The sequence below is a fragment of the Oncorhynchus gorbuscha genome, linkage group LG08 (genome assembly GCF_021184085.1).
Source record: "Oncorhynchus gorbuscha isolate QuinsamMale2020 ecotype Even-year linkage group LG08, OgorEven_v1.0, whole genome shotgun sequence".
In the NCBI taxonomy this organism is placed as follows: Eukaryota; Metazoa; Chordata; class Actinopteri; order Salmoniformes; family Salmonidae; genus Oncorhynchus; species Oncorhynchus gorbuscha.
Window position 1 is genome coordinate 59,924,675 of NC_060180.1, and position 22,701 is coordinate 59,947,375.

The 22,701-nt window shown below is 41.7% G+C and overlaps 1 protein-coding gene across 2 annotated transcripts in view; it reads left to right on the plus strand.

The window, feature by feature from the left end:
* Positions 1 to 11,898: 11,898 nt before the first annotated feature.
* The window catches only part of LOC124041927 (paired box protein Pax-3-like), a 45,036-nt gene continuing 34,233 nt past the window's right edge, over positions 11,899 to 22,701 (plus strand). The window contains exons 1-4 of one of the 2 annotated variants that reach the window (XM_046360107.1): positions 11,899 to 12,327; positions 13,160 to 13,395; positions 13,926 to 14,055; positions 14,556 to 14,702. In XM_046360107.1, coding sequence (XP_046216063.1) covers positions 12,243 to 12,327; positions 13,160 to 13,395; positions 13,926 to 14,055; positions 14,556 to 14,702 — 598 coding nt within the window. In that variant the 5' untranslated portion in view covers positions 11,899 to 12,242. The remainder of the gene's footprint in view (positions 12,328 to 13,159; positions 13,396 to 13,925; positions 14,056 to 14,555; positions 14,703 to 22,701) is intronic. The other variant, XM_046360108.1, reaches the window with a different exon arrangement.

Below are 22,701 nucleotides of genomic sequence, written 5' to 3' on the forward strand. Positions count from 1 at the left end.
CTATCTGGATTTCGCTTATCGGATAGGATTAAATACATAGAAATAGAATGAACAGAACTCACAAATCATTGACATGAATGGGGACTGCCGTTCTATTTATTCCATTTCTATGCATTTAATCCTATCTGATAGCCGAATTCCGCATAGATAACCTTTGAAAAACTGGGCCCAGAGGGTGCGAATCCCAGCCTCAAATCAGAATAAGGATTACCACTGGCGCCCTCCTGTGGCTCATACAGTTACACTGTACAATATTTCATACAATGAAACGACTGAATTCTGTGCAGCTCACTGATGCTGCATGAATCTCAATGTACTTGTCACAATCTGTGATATGCTAAGCTACTATAAAAGCCTATCATTGGAAGCCTTTACAATGACAGAATGTTCTGTTTTAGGTTCTGGTCTTATAAAGAGAACAATGCAGGGTTTTCCACATCATCAAGCAGAGATGGTAGGCTACCCACATCCTCTACTTGGTATCCCTTTTTCTTATTCTCATGGTGGGAAATACACTCCCTGTCAAAGTGAATATTGTTCACAATAAAACATTTTCCATCGAGTTCCCTAGATGGAGAGATGAAATAATGACATTATTCACAATTAGATCAGGGAGAGATATGGGGTTCCAATGTTGATGGGGGGAATCTACTCCCACAATGGTGAAGGTATTAGGTTACAGGTTGATGAGGCACCATGGTGGGACATTTCTTATAGCACTACGACGTGATAAGTCGCACAAAAGAAGAACAAACACATACACGCATTTCTGGCAAATGCCAGATGGGCTGGTCCATCTTTATCTTAGTGTGCCTGTCTAAGATAGTTTTTTTTTGCACAAAATGATCATTATCTGGCTAACAGTGGGGCTCAAGGGAAAAAATGGGCCGGAGGGCCGTGAGATAAAAAGAATGGCCGTTATGGGGGTCTCGAGGGAAAAATTGACCAGTGTATTTGAAATGCCAGCTCCGATTTCTTTCGTCCAAGTCCGCCCCTGCACACACACACACACACACACACACACACACACACACACACACACACACACACACACACACACACACACACACACACACACACACACACACACACACACACACACACACACACACACACACACACACACACACACACACACACACACAGAGACACACACACACACACACACACTCAAACAAATTAACACACCAGACTGAGCGTCAGGATAAAGTGACTAAGAGGGCAGTTGAAATCGGTGAGGGGGTAACATTTTGGAAATATATTGAATTCTGCTTATATCGCGCTATACAACAATAAACAAATGCTGAGACTCCAAAATCATTGAGGGTTTTTGAAGTGACAGATAGGCTACATATTTCGCGTCAATCTCCGATGTACTGTATCAGCACAATGGACAGCGCCCTACACACTAAAGCAAGGCCGTTTTGGTAATGAATATAAGCTACAAGATAGATAGGGTAGTTCACCTATTACAAACATCTTATGTGAATGCAGCCGCACACACAGCTGTCTTACTAAAATAATGCAAACTAAATGCTGAAAGTAGTAGCCTTGTTATTCATGCAAACAAACATAGTGAATAGCAGTTTGATTTAGAATAAAGACACAACTGTGAATGAGAACGAATTAATGCGAACAGAACAAAACAGCAGTACCAAATAAGCCCAGTAAACAAAACATTTGATCCATAAAGGCATGACACGAGCTATATTTAGGCTTGTCACATTAACAGTAAACAAACGCAGTAAACAAAAGGCGACTGGAGATCTAAAGAACCAAAACATACAGCCTGCCACAGTGAGATGCAGCCATGCACAGCTGTCTTGCCAAATAAATACGCCTATAGGCCCACTTCAAACATAGAAAACCGCTCATAAGTACAGCAACTCGTTGTGATATGCACAATACACTTCTGTGGATCAAATTCGACCCATGTAATCAAGGAAGCAATACCAGACTTCAATAAACACGTTTCCAATACGTACAGTTCTATTTACAACCACGAAAATTAGTAGACTGCCAAGAAAACCATAATACAATGTATCTATTTCTATGAGGAATCGTACGGATATGTAGCTACAGCGCATTCGGAAAGTAGTCAGACCTCTTAACTTTTTCACATTTTGTTACATAACAGCATTATTATTTAAAAAAAAAATGTTTTTTCCCTTCATCAATCTACACACAATACCCCATGAAGCCAAAACAGGTTTTTAGACATTTTTGCAAATGTCTTCAAATAAAAAACTGAAATATAACATTTACATACAGTACCAGTCAAAAGTTTGGACACAACTACTCATTCATACTTTGAAGAATCTCAAATAGAAAATAAATTTAGATTTGTTTAACACTTCTTTGGTTACTACATGATTCCCTATGTGTTGTTTCATAGTTTTGATGTATTCACTATTATTCTACAATATAGAAAATAGTAAAAAATAAAGAAAAACCCTGTAATGAGTAGGTGTGTCCCAACTTTTGATTGGTACTATAAGTATTCAGACTCTTTGCTCAGTACCATGTCGAAGCACCTTTGGCAGTGATTACAGCCTTGAGTCTTCCTGTGTATGACGCTACAAGCTTGGCACATCTCTATTTGGGGAGTTTCTCCCATTCTTCTAGACAGATCCTCTCAAGCTCTGTCAGGTTGGATGGAGAGCATAATTTCACAGCTATTTTCAGGTCTCTGTCTCTCTAGCGATGTTCGATCAGGTTCAGGTTCGGGCTCTGGGTGGGCCACTCAATGTGTTGTCTTGGCTGTGTGCTTAGGGTCGTTGTCGAAGGTCCTGAGTGCTCTGGAAAAGGTTTTCATCAAGGATCTCTCTGTACATTCAACTTTCCCTCGATACTGACTAGTCTCCCAGTCCCTGCCACTGAAAAACATCCCCACAGCATTTATATTTTATTTTATTTTATTTATTTAACCTTTATTTAACTAGGAAAGTCAGTTAAGAATAAATTCTTATTTACAATGACGGCCTACCCCAGCCAAACCCGGACGTCGCTGGGCCAATTGTGCGCCGCCCTATGGGACTCCCAATCACGGCCAGATGTGATACAGCCTGGATACGAACCAGGGACTGTAGTGATGCCTCTTTTACTGAGATGCGGTGCCTTAGACCGCTGCGCCACTCGGGAGCAGTGGTCTGGTGCCAGGTTTCCTATAGACGTGAAGCTTGGAATTCAGGCCAAAAACTTCATTCTTGGTTTCATCAGACCAGACAATCTTGTTTCTCATGATCTCAGAGTCCTTTAGGTGCCTTTTAGCAAACTCTAAGCAGGCTGTCATGTGCCTTTTACTGAGGAGTGGCTTCCGTCTGGCCACTCTACCATAAAGGCTTGATTGGTGGAATGCTGCAGAGATGGTTGTCATTCTGGAAGGTTCTCCCATCTCCACAGAGGAACTCTAGAGCTCTGTCAGAGTTACCATCAGGTTCTTGTTTACCTCCCTGACAATTGCTCAGTTAGTCCGGGCGGCCAGCTCTAGGAAGAGCCTTGGTGGTTCCAAACTTCTTGAATTTAAGAATGATGGAGGCCACTGTGTTCTTGGGGACCTTCAATGCTGCAGAAATGTTTTGGTACCCTTCCCCAGATCTTTGCCTTGACACAATCCTGTTTCGGAGCCCTACGGACAATTCCTTCGACCTCATGGCTTGGTTTTTGCTCTGTCATGCACTGTCAACTGTGGGACCTTATATAGACAGGTGTGTGCCTTTCCAAATCATGTCCAATCAATTGAACTTACCACAGGTGGACTCCAATCAAGTTGCAGAAACATCAGTGGTGGAATGTGCAATAATAAGTATATATTTTTTTTGCTTTTGTCATTATGGGGTATTGTGTAGATTGATGATTTTAATTTTATTTCATCCATTTTAGAATAAGGCATTGGGAATTATATTGGGAATTATATTGAATTCTGCGTATATCAAACTATATCACAATAAGCATAACAGTTCCATTTTTTATTTAACCTTTATTTAACCAGGTAGGTCAGTTGAGAACAAGTTCTCATTTACAACTGCGACCTGTCGTAGATAAAGCAAACAGTGCGACAAAAACAACACAACTCTGTGGAGTTACACATAAACAAATGTACAATCAATAACACAATAGAAAAAAATAGAAAGATCTATGTACAATGTGTGCAAATTTAGAAGAGTAGGGAGGTAGGCAATAAATATGCCATAGAGGTGAAATAATGACAATTTAGCATTAACACTGGAGTGATAGATGTGCAGATAATGATGTGCAAGTAGAGATACTGGGGTGCCAAAGAGCAAGAGGGTCAGTAATAATATTAGGATGAGGTAGTTGGGTGTGCTATTTACAGATTGGCTGTGTACAGGTACAGTGATCGGTAAGCTGCGCTGACAGCTGATGCTTAAAGTTTGTGAGGGAGATATAAGACTCCAGATTTGGTGATTTTTGCAATTCATTCCAGTCATTGGCAGCAGAGCACTGGAAGGAAAGGCGGCCAAAAGGAAGTGTTGGCTTTGGGGATGACCAGTGAAATATACCTGCTGGAGCGCATGCTGGGTGTTGCTATGGTGACCAGTGAGCTGAGGTAATGCGGGGCTTTACCTAGCAAAGACTTATAGATGACCTGGAGCCAGTGGGTTTGGTGACAAATATGTAGTGAGGGCCAACCATCGAGAGCATACAGGTTGCAGTGGTGGGTAGAGTGTTGGGGGCTATTTTGTAAATGACATCGCCGAAGTCAAGGATTGGTAGTATAGTCAGTTTTACGAGGGTATGTTTGGCAGCATGAGTAAAGGAGGCTTTGTTGCGAAATAGGAAGCCGATTCTAGATTTAATTTTGGATTGGAGATGCTTGATGTGAGTCTGGAAGGAGAGTTTACAGTCTAACCAGACACCTAGGTATTTATAGTTGTCCACATATTCTAGCTCAGAACCGTCCAGACTAGTGATGCTAGTCGGGCGGGAGGTGTGCGGGCAGCAATCGGTTGAAGAGCATGCACTTAGTTTTACTAGCATTTAAAAGCAGTTGAAGGCCACAGAAGGAGTGTTGTATGGCGTTAAAGCTCGTATGGAGGTTTGTTAGCACAGTGTCCAAAGAAGGGCCAGATGTATACAGAATGGTGTCGTCTGTGTAGAGGTGGATCAGAGAATCACCAGCAGCAAGAGCGAAATCATTGATATATACAGAGAAAAGAGTCGGCCCGAGAATTGAACCCTGTGGCACCCCCATAGAAACTGCCAGAGGTCCCGACAACATGCCCTCCGATTTGACACACTGAACTCTGTCTGGGAAGTAGTTGGTGAACCAGACGGGGCAGTCATTTGAGAAGCCAAGGCTGTTGAGTCTGCCGATAAGAATACGGTGATTGACAGAGTCGAAAGCCTTGGCCAGGTCGATGAAGAGGGCTGCACAGTACTGTCTTTTATCGATGGTGGTTATGATATTGTTCAGGAACTTGAGCTTGGCTGAGGTGCACCCATGATCAGTTCGGAAACCAGATTGCATAGTGGAGAAGGTACGTGGGATTCAAAATGGTCGGCGATCAGTTTGTTAACTTGGCTTTCAATGATTTTTTTCTGTAGTGTCTTGCAGTTGGATGTCAAGTAGTTTGCCATACCAAGCGTTGACGCAGCCAGTCACGATGCTCTCGGTGGTGCAGCTGTAAAACATTTTGAGGATCTGAGAGCCCATGTCAAATATTTTCAGTCTCCTGAGGAGAAAGATGCTTTGTCGTGCAATGTTCATGACTGTGTTGGTGTGTTTGAATCATGATAGCATGTGATTCAGTATTACAGTAGTGTAATTATTTTAAAATGAACCAGCTTTATTTGACATCAAGATGCCAACATCAGAGCGAGGATGACCCAGGCTCCTGCAGGGTGAAAGGTCAATTGAGAGCTTATGGTTTAGTTTAGGGTAGACAGGAGGAGGGCCAAGGTGCTCACACAGTAGCCTGGGGGTATGGATGGAGAGATATGCATGGGGTTGTAGGTATAGCCATATGAGTTCACCATAGGGATAATAAACTATAAACTCACCATTGTCTCCAGTCATCGTCTATGGTCATTTATAATATTAAAGTAGACTGCTGCATGGCCTGAGGGCTCCCATGCCCCTCTACTCATCTTTCTCTCTTCTTCTCTTTCTTCTGCTCACCAAGTCCACTTTATAGGCTCACTGTCATGCAAAATGCCCCCAGTTTGAGCTCTGGGTGACGGGCCTCAGATTGCATGGAATTGATAACATCAAACACATTAGACGTAACATATCCATTGTTGAATGAGCTTAGGCCCACAAGTCCTACCTTACCTGTAGGCTATATGGGCAACCAATCGACCAATAGCCAGAAGAATATTTTGCCCCTGAGAAGCTATTCTTTGTTTGCAACCTTTTTGAAAATATCCATATATGACTGCATTGAGAGCTAAAGTTCTGACTGGGCTATGCTGATAGGCTATTGTTTTAACACATATCATATCTGGGGACAGTATAACCTACACAAAAATTGGCTATGACAGTACTTGGTTTATATAAAATCATGTTACTTTCATGAGAGAATTACCGCCCCTGTCACAGTGGCAAACATTTATCTGTGGACTTAATACATCGTTGTTTACACTCAAAGTAAATGGGAAATGGCTATCAACCATTCCTTATGTATTTGAATGACCTGAAAACAGTGTGCAAAGTCATCACAGCAACCAGTTCCGACTGTAAACGGTATTCTGTCATCATAATGGGAGAATGATACGGTTCCCACATTATGCACCACTGACTTTAAAAGGGATCATTGAAAAGAAAAACTCCAAACCTCCAAAATGGACATTTTTCTGATTCATACTGTTATACTTTTGAACAATATATTTATATTAGGCTACAATTTCCCAAAAACATAAGTCATCTTTCATAATTGAAAGAACTCGTCAATAAATAAATGAAATACCATGAGATGTGGGTTTATTATATCGAAAATGACATAATTCTGAGATCAGAACCAGACCAAATTCCTAACGGTACTTTCTTGTTTCCTCCCGGCCTATACGTGACAGATTTGTTGTTATTCTCTTTTTAAAATTAATTTTGCTCTCTGATACATCACAAGGTTATGTTGGTTCTGAGCCTGCACTGAATACTATGAGTTTTATTTTCTACACTGAGGCATTTTGGTCTTTATTTTTCGATGCATTTTGTTGAGGAAATTTCTGACTGATCGAGGAAATTTCTGACTTAGATTTTCCCCTTCACTAATTGATTTGACACGGATATCCAGTATCCCTTTCATGATAATCAAACTTCGTATCATAACTTTGTTTTTGCACCATTCCATCTTTTATGGCGATATAGAGTTTCAGTAAGTCCTTCATGTTCCGTGGATGTATTTGTGTAGGAGGAAAGGGGAATGTATCTCACCTCGAACCCTGTGAACAAAAACATTATCAGGCTACATGCTGGGGTTGTTGCTGTAAGAAGTAGCCACGCCATTTCTTTAGAAAACTGCAAATAAATACACTTTTTAGTGATCTCAATGTAGTGCATGTTTCAAATGTCACAATATATTATTATGATATATTATTATTTGTATTATAATTGGTCATTATTATTATCATTATTACTACGTTATTAACAGGCCAACATGTTAATGCACGATTGGAAGATTAAGTCCCATGCCCGTAAAATAAATAATAATCGTGTTATCAGATATATTTACCATATTAGTACATTAGATTATCACAAATAACGCATACGCATCCGACCAAAAAACATGGCTAATTGTCACAGTTCAACAAGACCACAAAACAGTCAAATGATCTCTCATGTCTCTGTGTCAATAATCGAACATTTGCATGTGTCAGTTACACCAACGTGTGGTTGAACCATAGGTCATGCATGGTCCTAATGTTCAATTAGTCGACCATTAGGCGAAGACGTTCCACATGTAGACTTTTGTGCTGAAACTCTGAGAAAGAGAGCAATTTCTCCATTTGCACGTGAAATAACTCCCGTGTCCATACCATATTCCCCTCGTGCGTTCAATTGTCCGTGCGTTCCTGTAGAAAGACAACATTTGGAAGAGACTTTTCAGTTCCCCAAAAGTTTAACGTAAAAGCAGGCCTTCATAAAACTATGGGATACCCCATTTCCATCTCTAAGATGTATTTTGGCTAACAGTCATTCTTCTTCTGTTTATTTAGATCTCAGGTAACAAAAACGACAGCAATGGTCATGGAACAGGGTTAGAAGAAAAGCCGCACACAGCCACTTTCCTAATGATTTTAATGCCGTAGCCTATCATAGTAATGGATATTCAATAAGAATGTTAACTATTATTATTATTATGCCTGTTTATCTCCATAGTTAACATTGTGTGAGATTTTTAAAAATCATACAATGTTTTATTATTAATGGATATTTATCAGAAATAATAAGAGCCCCAATTATAATAGTAATAATAATATGCTTAATATTCCATGTATTTTTTAATATGTAGATATATGAATAAGACATACTAATCATCTGTTGCTCTTTTTTAACACCTCAGGGACATCGCTAAAAACGACATATAACGAAGCTATTCCCATTGATAAAGAAGTGACACCATTATGCAAATACTAGGCTATGATTGGCTTTAGGCATAGGGCCTACTCATCAGAAGCATGTATTAGTGTTCAGCTATCCCAGCAAAATCAATTAAAATCAAATCCAATGACGCTCTCCCTTGTGGAGATTCCAGCTTGGTATGGAGGCTCCTTGCTCCACAGTGACGGCCTTAATCCGGTTAGGGTGCACCTGGGACCGCGACGCTCCATAATCACCTCTTATTAAGGTCCGCGGTGCACCCGGGCGCGCACTCAGAGATACGGAGAGGGTAATTATGCCATCCAATATTCCGAAGGAAAACCACTCTCGAATAGACTTTTCTGTTTATACACAGAAGTATTTTTGTCAACAAAATTCAGCTGTGGTGAATATCAACCACAGTAATGTTGTAGGGCTCAATCTGTTGGAGTTGACCACGTTGTTATTGGCCTTTTATAGAGCACAATGGTGTAATAGCTGCTGATATGCCTAAATCCCTTTAATGCAACAACAAAAAACATGACAAAAAAGTTCATGTGGGATTATGAATTGTTGATCAAGTTGACTATATTCCAGGCCCCAAACAGCCACGACTGTCACAAGTAACCTGTAGGGGAAAATGCCCCCTTAAGAAATGTCACATTTCTGACAGAAAAATATTTAGATATGTGCATACTGGCTATCTTTAGGCAAACACATTTTGAATGGAAATAAGTGGGCAAAAATGTTTGTTGTTGTTGTTGTTATTCAATAAAAGTAGAATCTTTAGAAAGGGGGCGTTTTTCCCCACTATCAGGTCAAAACGCCCCCCTCTATGGGCAAAAATATTTTAAAATAATTTACTCTTAAAAGCTAAGATATCCTATTTTAAATAGATAAATCAAATATCCGAACAAACTGGCATTGTACTATCTCACTATTTATATACCCGCTATGATGAGGTTTTGATCCACTGTCCCTCTTTTTATATTCGCCCTTCCTGTCCAAATCATCCTGAAGTTTCTCAAAATGGATTGTGTAACTCAAAGAAGTTATATTAGGTATCATTGATTTACATTGATTGCCTGTACATAGATTTTTCCATTTTTCTTTTCTTTTGTGTCATTGGCTGTACGTTTGTTTATGTGTAACTCTGTGTCATTGTTTTTGTCGCTTTGCTTTGTCTTGACCAGGTCACAGTTGTAAATGAGAACTTGTGCACAACTGGCCTACCGAGGGTCTCGATTTCGACAAACCATTTCTGTATGGACCTCGCTTTGGACACGGAGGCATTGTCATGCTGAAATAGGAAAGGGCCTACCCCAAACTGTTGTCATAAAGTTGTAAGCACAGAATTGTCTAGAATGTCATTGTATGCTGTAGCGTTAAGATTTCCCTTCATTGGACTCAAGGGGCCTAGCCCGAATCATGAAAAACAGCCCCCTTACATTATTCCTCATCCACCAAACTATACAGTCAGCGCTATGCATTCGGGCAGGTAGGGTTCTCCTGGCATCTGCCAAACTCAGATTTGTCCGTAGGACTGCCACATGGTGAAGTGTGATTCGAGAGAACTGCTCCAGAGTTCAATGGCGGCAAGCTTTACACCACTCCAGCTGATGCTTGGCATTGCACATGGTGATTTTAGGATTAAATGTGGCTGCTCAGCCATGGAAACCTATTTCATGAAGCTCCCAATGAACAGTTATTGTGCTGACGTTGCTTCCAGAGGCGGTTTTGAACTCGGTAATGAGTGTTGCAACAGAGGACGGACGCGGCTGAGCCATTCTTACTCCTAGACGTTTCCACTTCCCAATAACAGCACTTACAGTTTACCAGAGCAGGGCAGAAACTTGACAAACTGACTTGTTGGTGGCATCCTATGACGGTGCCACGTTGAAAGTCACTGAGCTCTTCAGTAAGGCCATTCTACTCCCAATGTTTGTCTATGGGGATTGCTTGTCTGTGTGCTCAATTTTATGCACTTGTCAGCAACCGGTGTGGCTGAAATAGAGGAATCCACTAATTTTCTGGGATGTCCACATACTTTCGACATGTCGTATATTTTCTAAATGACAAAAAAACAGATACATGAACCTCAAAATAGTTTTTTTGGAGTGATTTAAAAAGTTGAGCTGAAACAGATGAAATGTTAATTAAGTTGAGCAAGACTAGTGGCATCCAGGTAAAGTGGTTTCTGTGAGAATTACAGGAGGGGGACGTTTAACCCCGAGCCACCCTACATCTCTCATATACATATCCTCATACAAAACTGTATTTTCGTTCAGTTTACTGATTGGAAATGTGACCAAACAATCGGTGGGTAATATTAGGCTATGTGGAATTTTGAGACAAATAACCCGTTGTTTGCATAGAACTAACTCAAAGGCATATTTTGGAATGATCTCGATACTTTTGATTGATTGGAGTGGTGAATGGAAGAAGCTTTTTGACTGACGGGACGTGTTCAATTAGCCTCCACAAAGACTGCGCTTCTGAACTGGGAACAATTGTGTGCGTGCTTGTGCGTATGCGCGCGCGTGTGTGTGATGAGAGAGAGGCAGAGCGCGCGCGAGAGCGAGAGATAAGGACGGGGCAACCAGTGAACAAACACGATATTTATGTTTATTTATTAGTAATGTTTACTGCTAATTTCTGATAGTTTATTTAACTTTAGTTTATTATCTATTTCACTTACTTTGGCAATGTAAACATGTTTCCATGCATACCAGAAAAAACATTTGAATTTAATTGTGAGAGAGAGAGAGAGAGAGAGAAAGATGGGGGGGGGGCAGTTGACACTCATGAAGTTATAAATAATGTCTTCACACAATTGTACTTATTTCGCTACAGACAACTTTTACTGCACTCCCGGCGTCATATCCTGCTGGGTCGACCGAGCGGTGCTCCTTTTATTCTAATTAGTGCAATACTGTCTAAATAGTACAATAAATTCCTGTGTTTGTAGCATCACTGTGCATAGCATTAACAAACTGTGTTTGTGTATGTGATTTTAGTCACATCATAATAAATGGATAGATGAGTGACTGTTTACTTACAGACTCAGAGGGTAGCGTAGCCTTCAGTGAAAGACGCATCTTTATCCATCCACATATTAGATGGAGGGCTGATCCTGGATCAGATCCTGTGAAACAAAAAGCTCGAGGGCACCGCAAGACTCAAAACACATCGCCTTGAACCAGTGAGGCCACGACGTGATACATTTTCCTCTGTCGGCCAATCAAAAAGTCCCCTCGGCCCTCAGGACTTTCGCCTCTCTACGCCAATCAGAGGCCTGGAAAGACTGGGGTAGAAAGGAGAGAAACATCTTCTAAAATGTTTCACTTCCACGCATCTTTCCAATTCACATCAAGTATTAACAAGAACTCCATCTAAGCGTCTTCCAATTTCAACAGAGGCAAACATCGCTTTGTCAAACGTTCACTATTTTCACTCTCCATATTGGATATCGATAAATGCACGATTTTCAAAGGATTTATCTTGTGTTTTTATTTGCATGTTGTTGTTATTTTGACGAAGCAACTTGCTATTCCCCAGGAGGTGGAGGCTGTCCTGTTGCTCCATCAAAGCCAAAGTGTAGTCTGTAACTTTTTGGAGGATCCCAGAATTGTTCTGAAGTTCCCGTTTTGGTGTTGATTTTGGTCCAGCGCAAAGCTTTGTTTGCGGAGGTTTAGGAGACATGACAGCTCTAGCCGGGGGCATACCGAGAATGATACGCCCGACACACCACCAGAACTACCCGCGGGGAGGCTACTCTCTGGAAGGTAGGCAGTTGCAAATAAACATGGGTCCAAATGGAACCAAGTGCATGTTTCTTGCGTGTTGGAAGATTTTGTTTGTTTGTAATTGATTCAATCAGGTAGCAAGTGTTGATATTTTGTCAACTTCGAACAGATGCAAAATTGTTGTTCGTCTATAAATCATTTTGTTTGCCTTTCAACAGACAATTAGGCTACATACGAACTAGCATTTTGACAGTAACAAACATTTTAGGCTACACTACTAGGCCATGTAGCAACCCATGATTCCGTTGAATTGACATAGCAGCAGTTATCAAAACAACGACAATGCTCATGTTATGATTTTGATATTTAGCGATTTAGCGAGACTGTGCACTATTAATTAGGTCTAGTGTAAAAACAATACCAATCAACCCTTTGCCTATATCTATCGAGATTAAATGCTATTTTAGATATCAACAAATGTTATTGCAACAGGTCTCTCTTGAAAAACAGCCTCGTTTTAATCAGGATACATACAGGTTGAATGAATAAATACAGGCCTGATTGTTTGGGCTTTTTTGCTGTTGTTGTTCTTTTTATTGACGTAATTGTTATTATTGAATGACATGCGTCCCCTCCTTCCGGTCTCTACCCCGTTAGGCCAGGGCCGGGTACATGCGTTCCCTCCTTCCGGTCTCTACCCCGTTAGGCCAGGGCCGGGTGTTGTTGTTCTTTTTATTGAAGTAATTGTTATTATTGAATGACATGCGTTCCCTCCTTCCGGTCTCTACCCCGTTAGGCCAGGGCCGGGTGTTGTTGTTCTTTTTGTTGAAGTAATTGTTATTATTGAATGACATGCGTTCCCTCCTTCCAGTCTCTACCCCGTTAGGCCAGGGCCGGGTGAATCAACTCGGTGGAGTGTTTATTAACGGCAGACCCTTGCCCAACCACATTCGCCACAAGATCGTGGAGATGGCCCACCACGGCATTCGACCCTGTGTCATCTCCCGCCAGCTCCGAGTCTCCCACGGCTGCGTGTCCAAAATCCTATGCCGGTATCAGGAGACCGGCTCCATCAGGCCCGGGGCCATCGGAGGCAGCAAACCGAAGGTGAGGGCCCTAGAACCGGATTGCAAGACCTGCCTGAAATAGTCAACGATAATTAATAGCAGAATATTTTATTTGTATTGTTTCAACTTTAAACCAAGCCCATATGCTCTAACACTGTCATCATCACTAACGACACGAGAGAGTTAATGGGAGATGACAGGCCATAAAAGTAACGTGCTATCTAAAAGGACACGTAATAATGTAGGCCTACAGTTGGTATAGTTTATGGAATTGTCATACGCTATTAATGAATTCCCAATTTGAAATAGCCTATTTTTTTAATCGATAAGGACATTTGGGGGGTGTTTTACGCGCACTTTTACACACTCTATTAACCCAGCAAGTGGATGTAGAGTCAAAACCTAGGTTTTATAAACTAAGTAAACAATCAAACTCAACAGAAGCAAGCATAGGCTCACCCCTTAGGGTACTTATTTTCTATTGTGCAATGTCTAATTTATTCAGAAAGGAAACCGTATTTTGCAACAACAATATATTGAAAGAAATGTGTATGCATTCTTGGCATGAAGCAGACATCCACCCCAGACGTGGATAAGAAGATCGAGGAATACAGGAGAGACAACCCGGGAATGTTCAGCTGGGAAATCAGGGATACATTACTCAAAGACGGCATCTGCGACAGAAACAACGTCCCCTCAGGTAGTTACATTTTATTTGATTTTCTTGACCAATGTGTAATACGTACAACATTACTAACATGCATATTTTACAATATATCTACACGTTTCAAATAATGTCATTCACAATAAACAAACATGGACGGTAGGATATAGGCCTACTTGACTGAAATCGTCTAAACTTTTGCGTAGTAAAAAAAGGCAATGCCTCAAATATTTCGGCAAGAGAGGATATACTAGCCTAGGCCTAAGAAATCATAACCGCAGTTGGCTAAATAACGAAAACAGTATTTGAATGTACATGTAAACTTATCTGAAAGTTGAAAAGTATGCCATGCATTGCCTAAAAAAACAACATATGAATACCATATGTGAACAAATCAACCGGTGCTATAATGGCAATGTGAATGACATGTTAGTATGTCTAATACCTGTTTTGACATAAGTTTGCTCATTATCCCGTATTCCTGCAGGCATTTAAAAAATAACGTAGGCCTATCATTTTACATTTTGTTTCGAAAGTGAGTTCAATCAGCCGCACCATGCGTTGTAAATTCGGGGGAGGTGCAGGAGAAGACGAGGAGGACGATGATGAAATCGAGAAGAGGGAATTGGAAGAGAACGAAAGAAGGGCGAAACACAGCATCGACGGCATCCTCGGGGATAGATGTAAGTAATGGTTTTAATTTAAAGCAGTGCAGAGCACTGGCGATGTTGATGTGGCCTAGGCGACGATGTTGAGTTCTATTGGACAAGTGTGCAATTATGATACAGATAGGCCTACTTATTTTTGATTTCAGAATTAGTACCATCGTATACTTTTTTTTCCTCTCAGTTTTCTATATTTGGTTGTGATAAAATGTGTAGAGTTATTCTTTAGAAGTTTCGTAAAGGTTTGTTTATTTGTTGGCTTCTTGAGTCTGTTGGTGGAACATTTAGGAAAATTGAGAATGGGGAAAATTAGTATTTGTCTCTTAACGATACTGAATTAGAAGATATCTGTACCATTTAAATTCAGAGGATAGACAAGACTCAGTTGGTGTAGCCTAAATAAAGTATAATCATGAATTGGAATAGTCCTACAATTTGATTTGTGGAAATAGGAATTATCTTTCATTTTCAGTTATTCCATTTCATTACGCAATTTCCCAATCATGCATTGAATAAAGTTGGAATAAATTATATACGTCCAGAAATTGTTTAGTAAATCTGTTGACCAGAATTGTTTTTTAAATGTGTTTTCTTAGGCTACGGTTGGTTTATAAAGCGAAATGAGTCCTGTGCATATTATATTTTTTTACTTGAACATAAAAAAATACATTCAAAAACCAATGGCACTTGACAGAGAACTATTATGTACATTTTTGCAACATAGTCTATTGTTTATGAATTTGGAGTTCTGAATTGTATGCCTGTAGGCTATTATTTCCAAACGAAACTTTTACAAAAGCCAAACGTTTCCATATGAAGTTGATCAAACATTTGCCCAACTGTTCCGTCCCCCATAAAAAGAGACGGTTCCTCTGCACACAATCCGGCACTTGAGGATGAACTTGGGAGACAAAGGCGCGAGAGTCCATTGAGACTCACACTTCGGCATCTCGCGCACAAAGGTCTGCTATAGCAAGCGGCTCAGTGGTGTACAAAAAGACGCCAAAGCTTTTCAAAATGTGGAGAGAAAGGGATAAAAAATGCGCTGACAAAGGGCTGGGAGAAGACATTATGGACCCGCAATAAGCGATGAATAATTCAGATAACACCGATAGCAAATCCGGCCGTTTTTATAGACTGCGCGCCCAGAGAAAAAAAATGCCGTTTTCACCTACAAAATGTTACTTTGGAGTGTTTCTCAGCGTCAGGAGATGGCGTTTACCATTCCGAGTCCGAGATAAAGAGACAACATCTACTTTCTCCCTGTGACCTGGATTTTCCCCGAACACCTGTTGATTGGTGACCTGTTGGGTTTTATGGAATGTAGGCTCTATGATATCATAGTCCTTTCCCATTATGCTTATATTAGGCTAAATGGACTTCACATGCTTATTTACATGTTTTACATAGTTATACAATTCTAGAAATGTGAGCATAATATTGTTGGTAAATGTAGTAGTTCATAAAATATGTCTGAAGTGCCCAGTGCCCATTGCCTGCTTTGTTTAGATATAAATATATGTATATATATATTAAATATATCTATTTCGTTCCACTTATAGCAAATACTTCTCGGCCACATTAGATAAATAACTATCAAACATATATATATATATATTTTAAAATGTACTTCCCCTCCAAGCATCCTCAAATGATTGTGCCCACATCGCTCTTTTACGCATGGTTTTACTAGTCTGTACTGCATCAGTCATCGCAGTGAAAACCTTTTCTAGTATATTAAACTCAAACCTTTTATTTTTCCCCACTTTCATCTCCGGACAAAGCCCGCCCCCTTCCTCTTCGCCCGGGGCGCGCGCATTCATGCAATATAACCGCTTTCCTCCCTCTTTCCAGGCGAGGCATCGCGAATACAGATCAGGATAGTCAATTGACTTTATTAACCTTTAAAAGTGACTCTACCAGTTTGGTTAAGGTCTTTCCTGTAGGGTTGGAACGAATTTGTAGGCTTGTATTTTGTTGCATTTATGGTGCTCCTTTATGATTGTGTTTCGATATCTGATATTATTCTCCCCAATTTTCTGTGTAATCTATTCGTGTCGATGCCTTGTTTAGATAGATTAGACAGCCTCGCAGATATTCTGAGATAGACCTATGAACCGGATGAAGACATTGTCAAAAGTCAGGACCAGCAAGGCATAATAAAACGTTGCAACAAGTGATGTTAAATTGGATATTATGGGCACAGTATGATTTACAGCCTATTTATTTTCAAATATGCCAAACATCTGAATGAACTAAAAGTAATTGTTTTGATGTGTTCTCTATTTCAACAGAAATAGTTTAGTGTTATGGAAGGATTATTCTAGGTATTTTGCTTTCAGTACCTGGACCTCATGTTACATTATCATCCGCATTAGCAATATGATCTTATCCATAATGACTACATCAACTTATAAACTCAGTGCAAACTCAACTGTTGATAATGGCATATCTGAAACGTTTTTTTTTTCAAAATATGACTTTCCTTTTCCCATCTTCTGTGTGTCTGTGGAAGTAGTTGGTCTTGTTGTTTTCTTTGTCCTTTAAAGCTCTTCATTAGAATATGAAAAGGCTGTTTTGGGTATGAGGACTGTGTCTTCTGGCCAAATATTGATTAAGTAGGTGTTTGTAGAGGCGATAGTTGTGGGAGAGAGAGGACTGTTGCTCTCTGCCCCTTTCTCTTCTGCCTCCATTGTTGGCTTCCCTTAAGTGCCGAGATCAAAGCTGCTCTGTTTAGATTTATTTGTCTGGTAAAAGGCCACTGCAGAGTTCTGTGGCCGGGATAAAAGTATCTATACTGGGACTGGGTAGCTACTATATCTGCATGGTATTACAGGGAACCTAGAGCATTCTGGGAAAAGGATGCCCCCAAGCAAATTGGAAATGTTGCGCTTTTAATCAGGAAATGAATCTGATGTTGAATGATTCCACTTCCTCTTTAACTGTAATAATGAAGTTTAGCGGAAATAAAATATAACTATATACAATTGATTTACTGCGTGTCCTTAATTGAAATGGTTGTGTTATCATTATACAAACGGTTGTACCTTGTACTAGAAGTAGCAGTGAGAGGCATTAGTACAGGAAATAGTAAATACATAGTATCTTTAACAACAAATGAATATTGCTGAAAAAAATATCTAGAAACATATCCACCCAAATATTGCATTAGCAAGTTCCATAAAGGATACTGGCATGTAAAAGTGCCTCCAGAACGGAATAGATGGTTACATTTATTAATCAATAAATACTTTCCTAGTAAGTGGCCCCTAATTAATGACACCGTTTCTCTGTATAGTCTGTATGACTATATCACCAATGACACTCCTTTAGCCTCATTTAGCTAAGTATAAAAGTAACCAATTTCATGATAGAGGAGTGGCCTTCTTTTACAGATTCCATTTAAAACGATGGGGGAGAGAGAAGAGAGGAGGGAAGGGAGAAAAAAAGTAAATACAAACAGTCAAAGGGATAACTTCTCTTAAAATGGAGTCCTGCGGTGCCAAATTGAATAAGCCCAGTTCTTTCAAATCTGCCATGGTGAACGCAGTCAACATGTAATAATTGGTTTCATTGAGGCACATTCCAACAATCTGCTACCATTCTCCTGGCTCCATTGTCTTGGGGCAGGCAAATAGCCAGGGGACAGGAGGAATCAAGTGCTGACAAAACATGAAAGATTTAGCTGCTTTTGTCAAAGAAACTGAGTAGGACTTTGTTTGTGTAAATAAAGTGGGGAAAATGGCTCCCCACTACTTTGGCATGGACTGAGAGAGAGTAGAGGTTGAGAAAAAGAGACAGAGAGCAGAGAGAGAGAGGGATACAGGGAGAGAGAGAAAGATATCGATTACGGAGAAAGTGAGACATTTTTCAACGTGGCATGAATACACTGTAATGTGCATACTTTGCAAAACTGTGTTTGATGTTTAATCATATCATTGACTGATATGATTTGTCTGAATGTATATACACAAACCATGTAAACCAACTCGAACATTCCATAATGCCTATTCTCCCAGGGCTTTTAGAAATGTCAATAGACCCATGTATATCACACAGTCAGTCAATAATAGCCTAGTACAAGCTCAGGTCAGGAATACACCGATACCCCCTCAGATAGAACAGGAAAACCATCAGGGAAGATGAACAGGGAAAACCATCAGGGAAGATGAACAGGGAAAACCATCAGGGAAGATGAACAGGGAAAACCATCAGGGAAGATGAACAGGGAAAACCATCAGGGAAGATGAACAGGGAAAACCATCAGGGAAGATGAACAGGGAAAACCATCAGGGAAGATGAACAGGGAAAACCATCAGGGAAGATGAACAGGGAAAACCATCAGGGAAGATAGAAATTGATTTTCTGTATTCCTTTAATGTTGTGCATTTGTCAACGGTCCATGCGTTTTTAAGCTGTTTTAGTGAATTAAGCAGGGGGATTGAGAGAGATGGAGAGAGATGGGAGTCTCCAGTCACAACAAACAAAAGCCTCATTGCAACCAATGGAATGTTTTCTACAGGCTACTTTCCATCTCTGCCTCCAGGCAGAGCAACAGAGAAATCCTAGAGTAGAGAAAAGCTGGGTTTTGACTCTGTGTGTGATCCATGGCTGTCTCCCTGCCTGGGTTATAACTACTTATGTAAACCCAACTGAACTTGGCCAGTGGAACTGTACTGTAACAATATGCCAAACCAGAAATCCAAAGCCACAATACCTGGAATATAGCAACTGTTTCTAGGAGACTGATGGAGGGATCAGAATTCATTCCATGGTTAAGAGTTTTTAACCTCAGTGATAGATTAATAGTGGATGTATCCTAGGGAATTTGGTGTTAGGTGTCCTACAAGCTCTCACAGTCTCACGTTAGGATTAGTCCATCATCCATGTTTCTCAAATTTCAAATTTGTCCAATTTTGAAGTGTTTAAGGTTAAGTTTAGGCATGAACTCACATTCTTAAAGTTAGGCATTAACTCTGAATGGTTAAGGTTAGGCATTAATTTTGAATGATTAAGGTTTGGGATAGGCTTAAAACAAAAATATAAAAAACAACTTTCTATTGCTGGATTTGAACATGCCACTTTTGGAGTCAGAGGAAGACGCTTATACTTATTCCCCTCTACCATCCCTGTCCACAATGGTCTAGCAAAACCCAAACCTACTTGAAGGTAACAGTGCTTACTGCCAGTTTCCACCACATCTCCCAACCTCCTCAGACATGAATGGACGTGGAATACTGACTTGAATCACGGGCGACGTGCCTGAATGTCACCACAAGTCAAACAGAGAAACAGCTTGATAGTCCCATATTTATCTGTTTCATGGCAACTTTTCCCCCTTGCATGAATTTTCTTGTTTTCTTGGATAAAGTGATAAAGATAAAGTTAGTGATCGTTTAAAAAAAAAAAAGTTGTAGTTTATTTTTTACTTCTGCAGTGTGTTTCCTGCAAACCATTTAAAATCTTGTCAGCTGGTTAGTTAGCGACGTCCAGATTCTGCTGGCCAGCATTTTTAGAGAATGTAGCTATGCTAGTGGCAACAGATTGCATCAGTTAGTGTTGCATTCAAAAGCATCCCCCCTCCTATTCACTTCCAGATTTACTCCTCTCACCCTAGCTATACACACCACATTCACTTTAGCCTACGTCACAGCATCACTTTCAAGACTGGCTTATCTGCAAGTGAATGGCTCTATGCTTCATTAATGCTTCTTTCTCCACTGGCACCCTCATTGTGATCGGCATGATATCATTCAAAGGACAATTAATGAATGCAGGGCAACTTTGAAGTGGGGGAGCGGGGTCCTGCCCTGGACCTGCCCCTCGTTGGTGATAGACTCCATCACATTCTCCCCACTGCCCTGAGAGACAGTTTGGAGTGGGGGAGCGGGGTCCTGCCTTGGACCTGCCCCTCGTTGGTGATAGACTCCATCACATTCTCCCCACTGCCCTGAGAGACAGTTTGGAGTGGGGGAGCGGGGTCCTGCCCTGGACCTGCCCCTCGTTGGTGATAGACTCCATCACATTCTCCCCACTGCCCTGAGAGACAGTTTGAAGTGGGGGAGCGGGGTCCTGCCCTGGACCTGCCCCTCGTTGGTGATAGACTCCATCACATTCTCCCCACTGCCCTGAGAGACAGTTTGAAGTGGGGGAGCGGGGTCCTGCCCTGGACCTGCCCCTCGTTGGTGATAGACTCCATCACATTCTCCCCACTGCCCTGAGAGACAGTTTGAAGTGGGGGAGCGGGGTCCTGCCCTGGACCTGCCCCTCGTTGGTGATAGACTCCATCACATTCTCCCCACTGCCCTGAGAGACAGTTTGAAGTGGGGGAGCGGGGTCCTGCCCTGGACCTGCCCCTCGTTGGTGATAGACTCCATCACATTCTCCCCACTGCCCTGAGAGACAGTTTGAAGTGGGGGAGCGGGGTCCTGCCCTGGACCTGCCCCTCGTTGGTGATAGACTCCATCACATTCTCCCCACTGCCCTGAGAGACAGTTTGAAGTGGGGGAGCGGGGTCCTGCCCTGGACCTGCCCCTCGTTGGTGATAGACTCCATCACATTCTCCCCACTGCCCTGAGAGACAGTTTGAAGTGGGGAGCGGGGTCCTGCCCTGGACCTGCCCCTCGTTGGTGATAGACTCCATCACATTCTCCCCACTGCCCTGAGAGACAGTTTGAAGTGGGGGAGCGGGGTCCTGCCCTGGACCTGCCCCTCGTTGGTGATAGACTCCATCACATTCTCCCCACTGCCCTGAGAGACAGTTTGAAGTGGGGGAGCGGGGTCCTGCCCTGGACCTGCCCCTCGTTGGTGATAGACTCCATCACATTCTCCCCACTGCCCTGAGAGACAGTTTGAAGTGGGGGAGCGGGGTCCTGCCCTGGACCTGCCCCTCGTTGGTGATAGACTCCATCACATTCTCCCCACTGCCCTGAGAGACAGTTTGAAGTGGGGGAGCGGGGTCCTGCCCTGGACCTGCCCCTCGTTGGTGATAGACTCCATCACATTCTCCCCACTGCCCTGAGAGACAGTTTGAAGTGGGGGAGCGGGGTCCTGCCCTGGACCTGCCCCTCGTTGGTGATAGACTCCATCACATTCTCCCCACTGCCCTGAGAGACAGTTTGAAGTGGGGGAGCGGGGTCCTGCCCTGGACCTGCCCCTCGTTGGTGATAGACTCCATCACATTCTCCCCACTGCCCTGAGAGACAGTTTGGAGTGGCTGAAAGAGAAAGAGAGAAGAAGAGAGAAGAGACGAGCGACCAATAGAAGGTTAAGGAGAGGAGTCCCTGTATAAAAAGAGCTCTCTATTTCCTTGGAAATATTAGCCAAGCAAATCTCTGTGATGGTTGAGGATAAAGGAGTTGGAAGAGAATGGAGTCGGGGGGCCGAGGGCAAAGGGACTCCTGGCAAAAAAGGTTCGGACACAATGAGATAGTTAATTGAGTAAAGCCAGACAGCGTTGTCAATCACTTAACTTTGTTTAGCCAGGCTTTTTTGTTGTTGAATAGCAGTTTAGTTCAGCGTAGAAGAAGGGACACGGTAGAAGGGACTCTTTTTAGCTGTCTTCTCACAATTTATTTTTATCTGCAGCTGTTTTTTCATCCGTATTCGTACATCTCAACTGTCTTCGACTTGACCAATCTCTCATTTCTGCGAGAGAAGCTGAGAAAAATCCCACAAATGTCAAAATGTAAAACTAAAGAAACCAGGACAGACAGACTTAACCAGTAAAGGGAGAAACAGAAAGACAGACAGACGTCACAGCCAAGAACATTTGTTATGGAAAAGAAGAGAAACTGAGGAATGTGACGGTGGTTGATCTCTGGCCGTTCACTGCCTATGATGTTTTGTGGAGAGGTGATGTTGGGCTGTAAAGGGGTAGGTAGCCCCCATCCGCCCCTCTCCTGTCCCCCTCCCATCTCTGGCAGTACATGGCAGTGTGGTTTGGGCAGGGTCAGAGGGCGGCTTGGGGTCACTGCCTGTTAAAACTATCTCCTCCTCAGGAAGAGAGGGTTAGAAT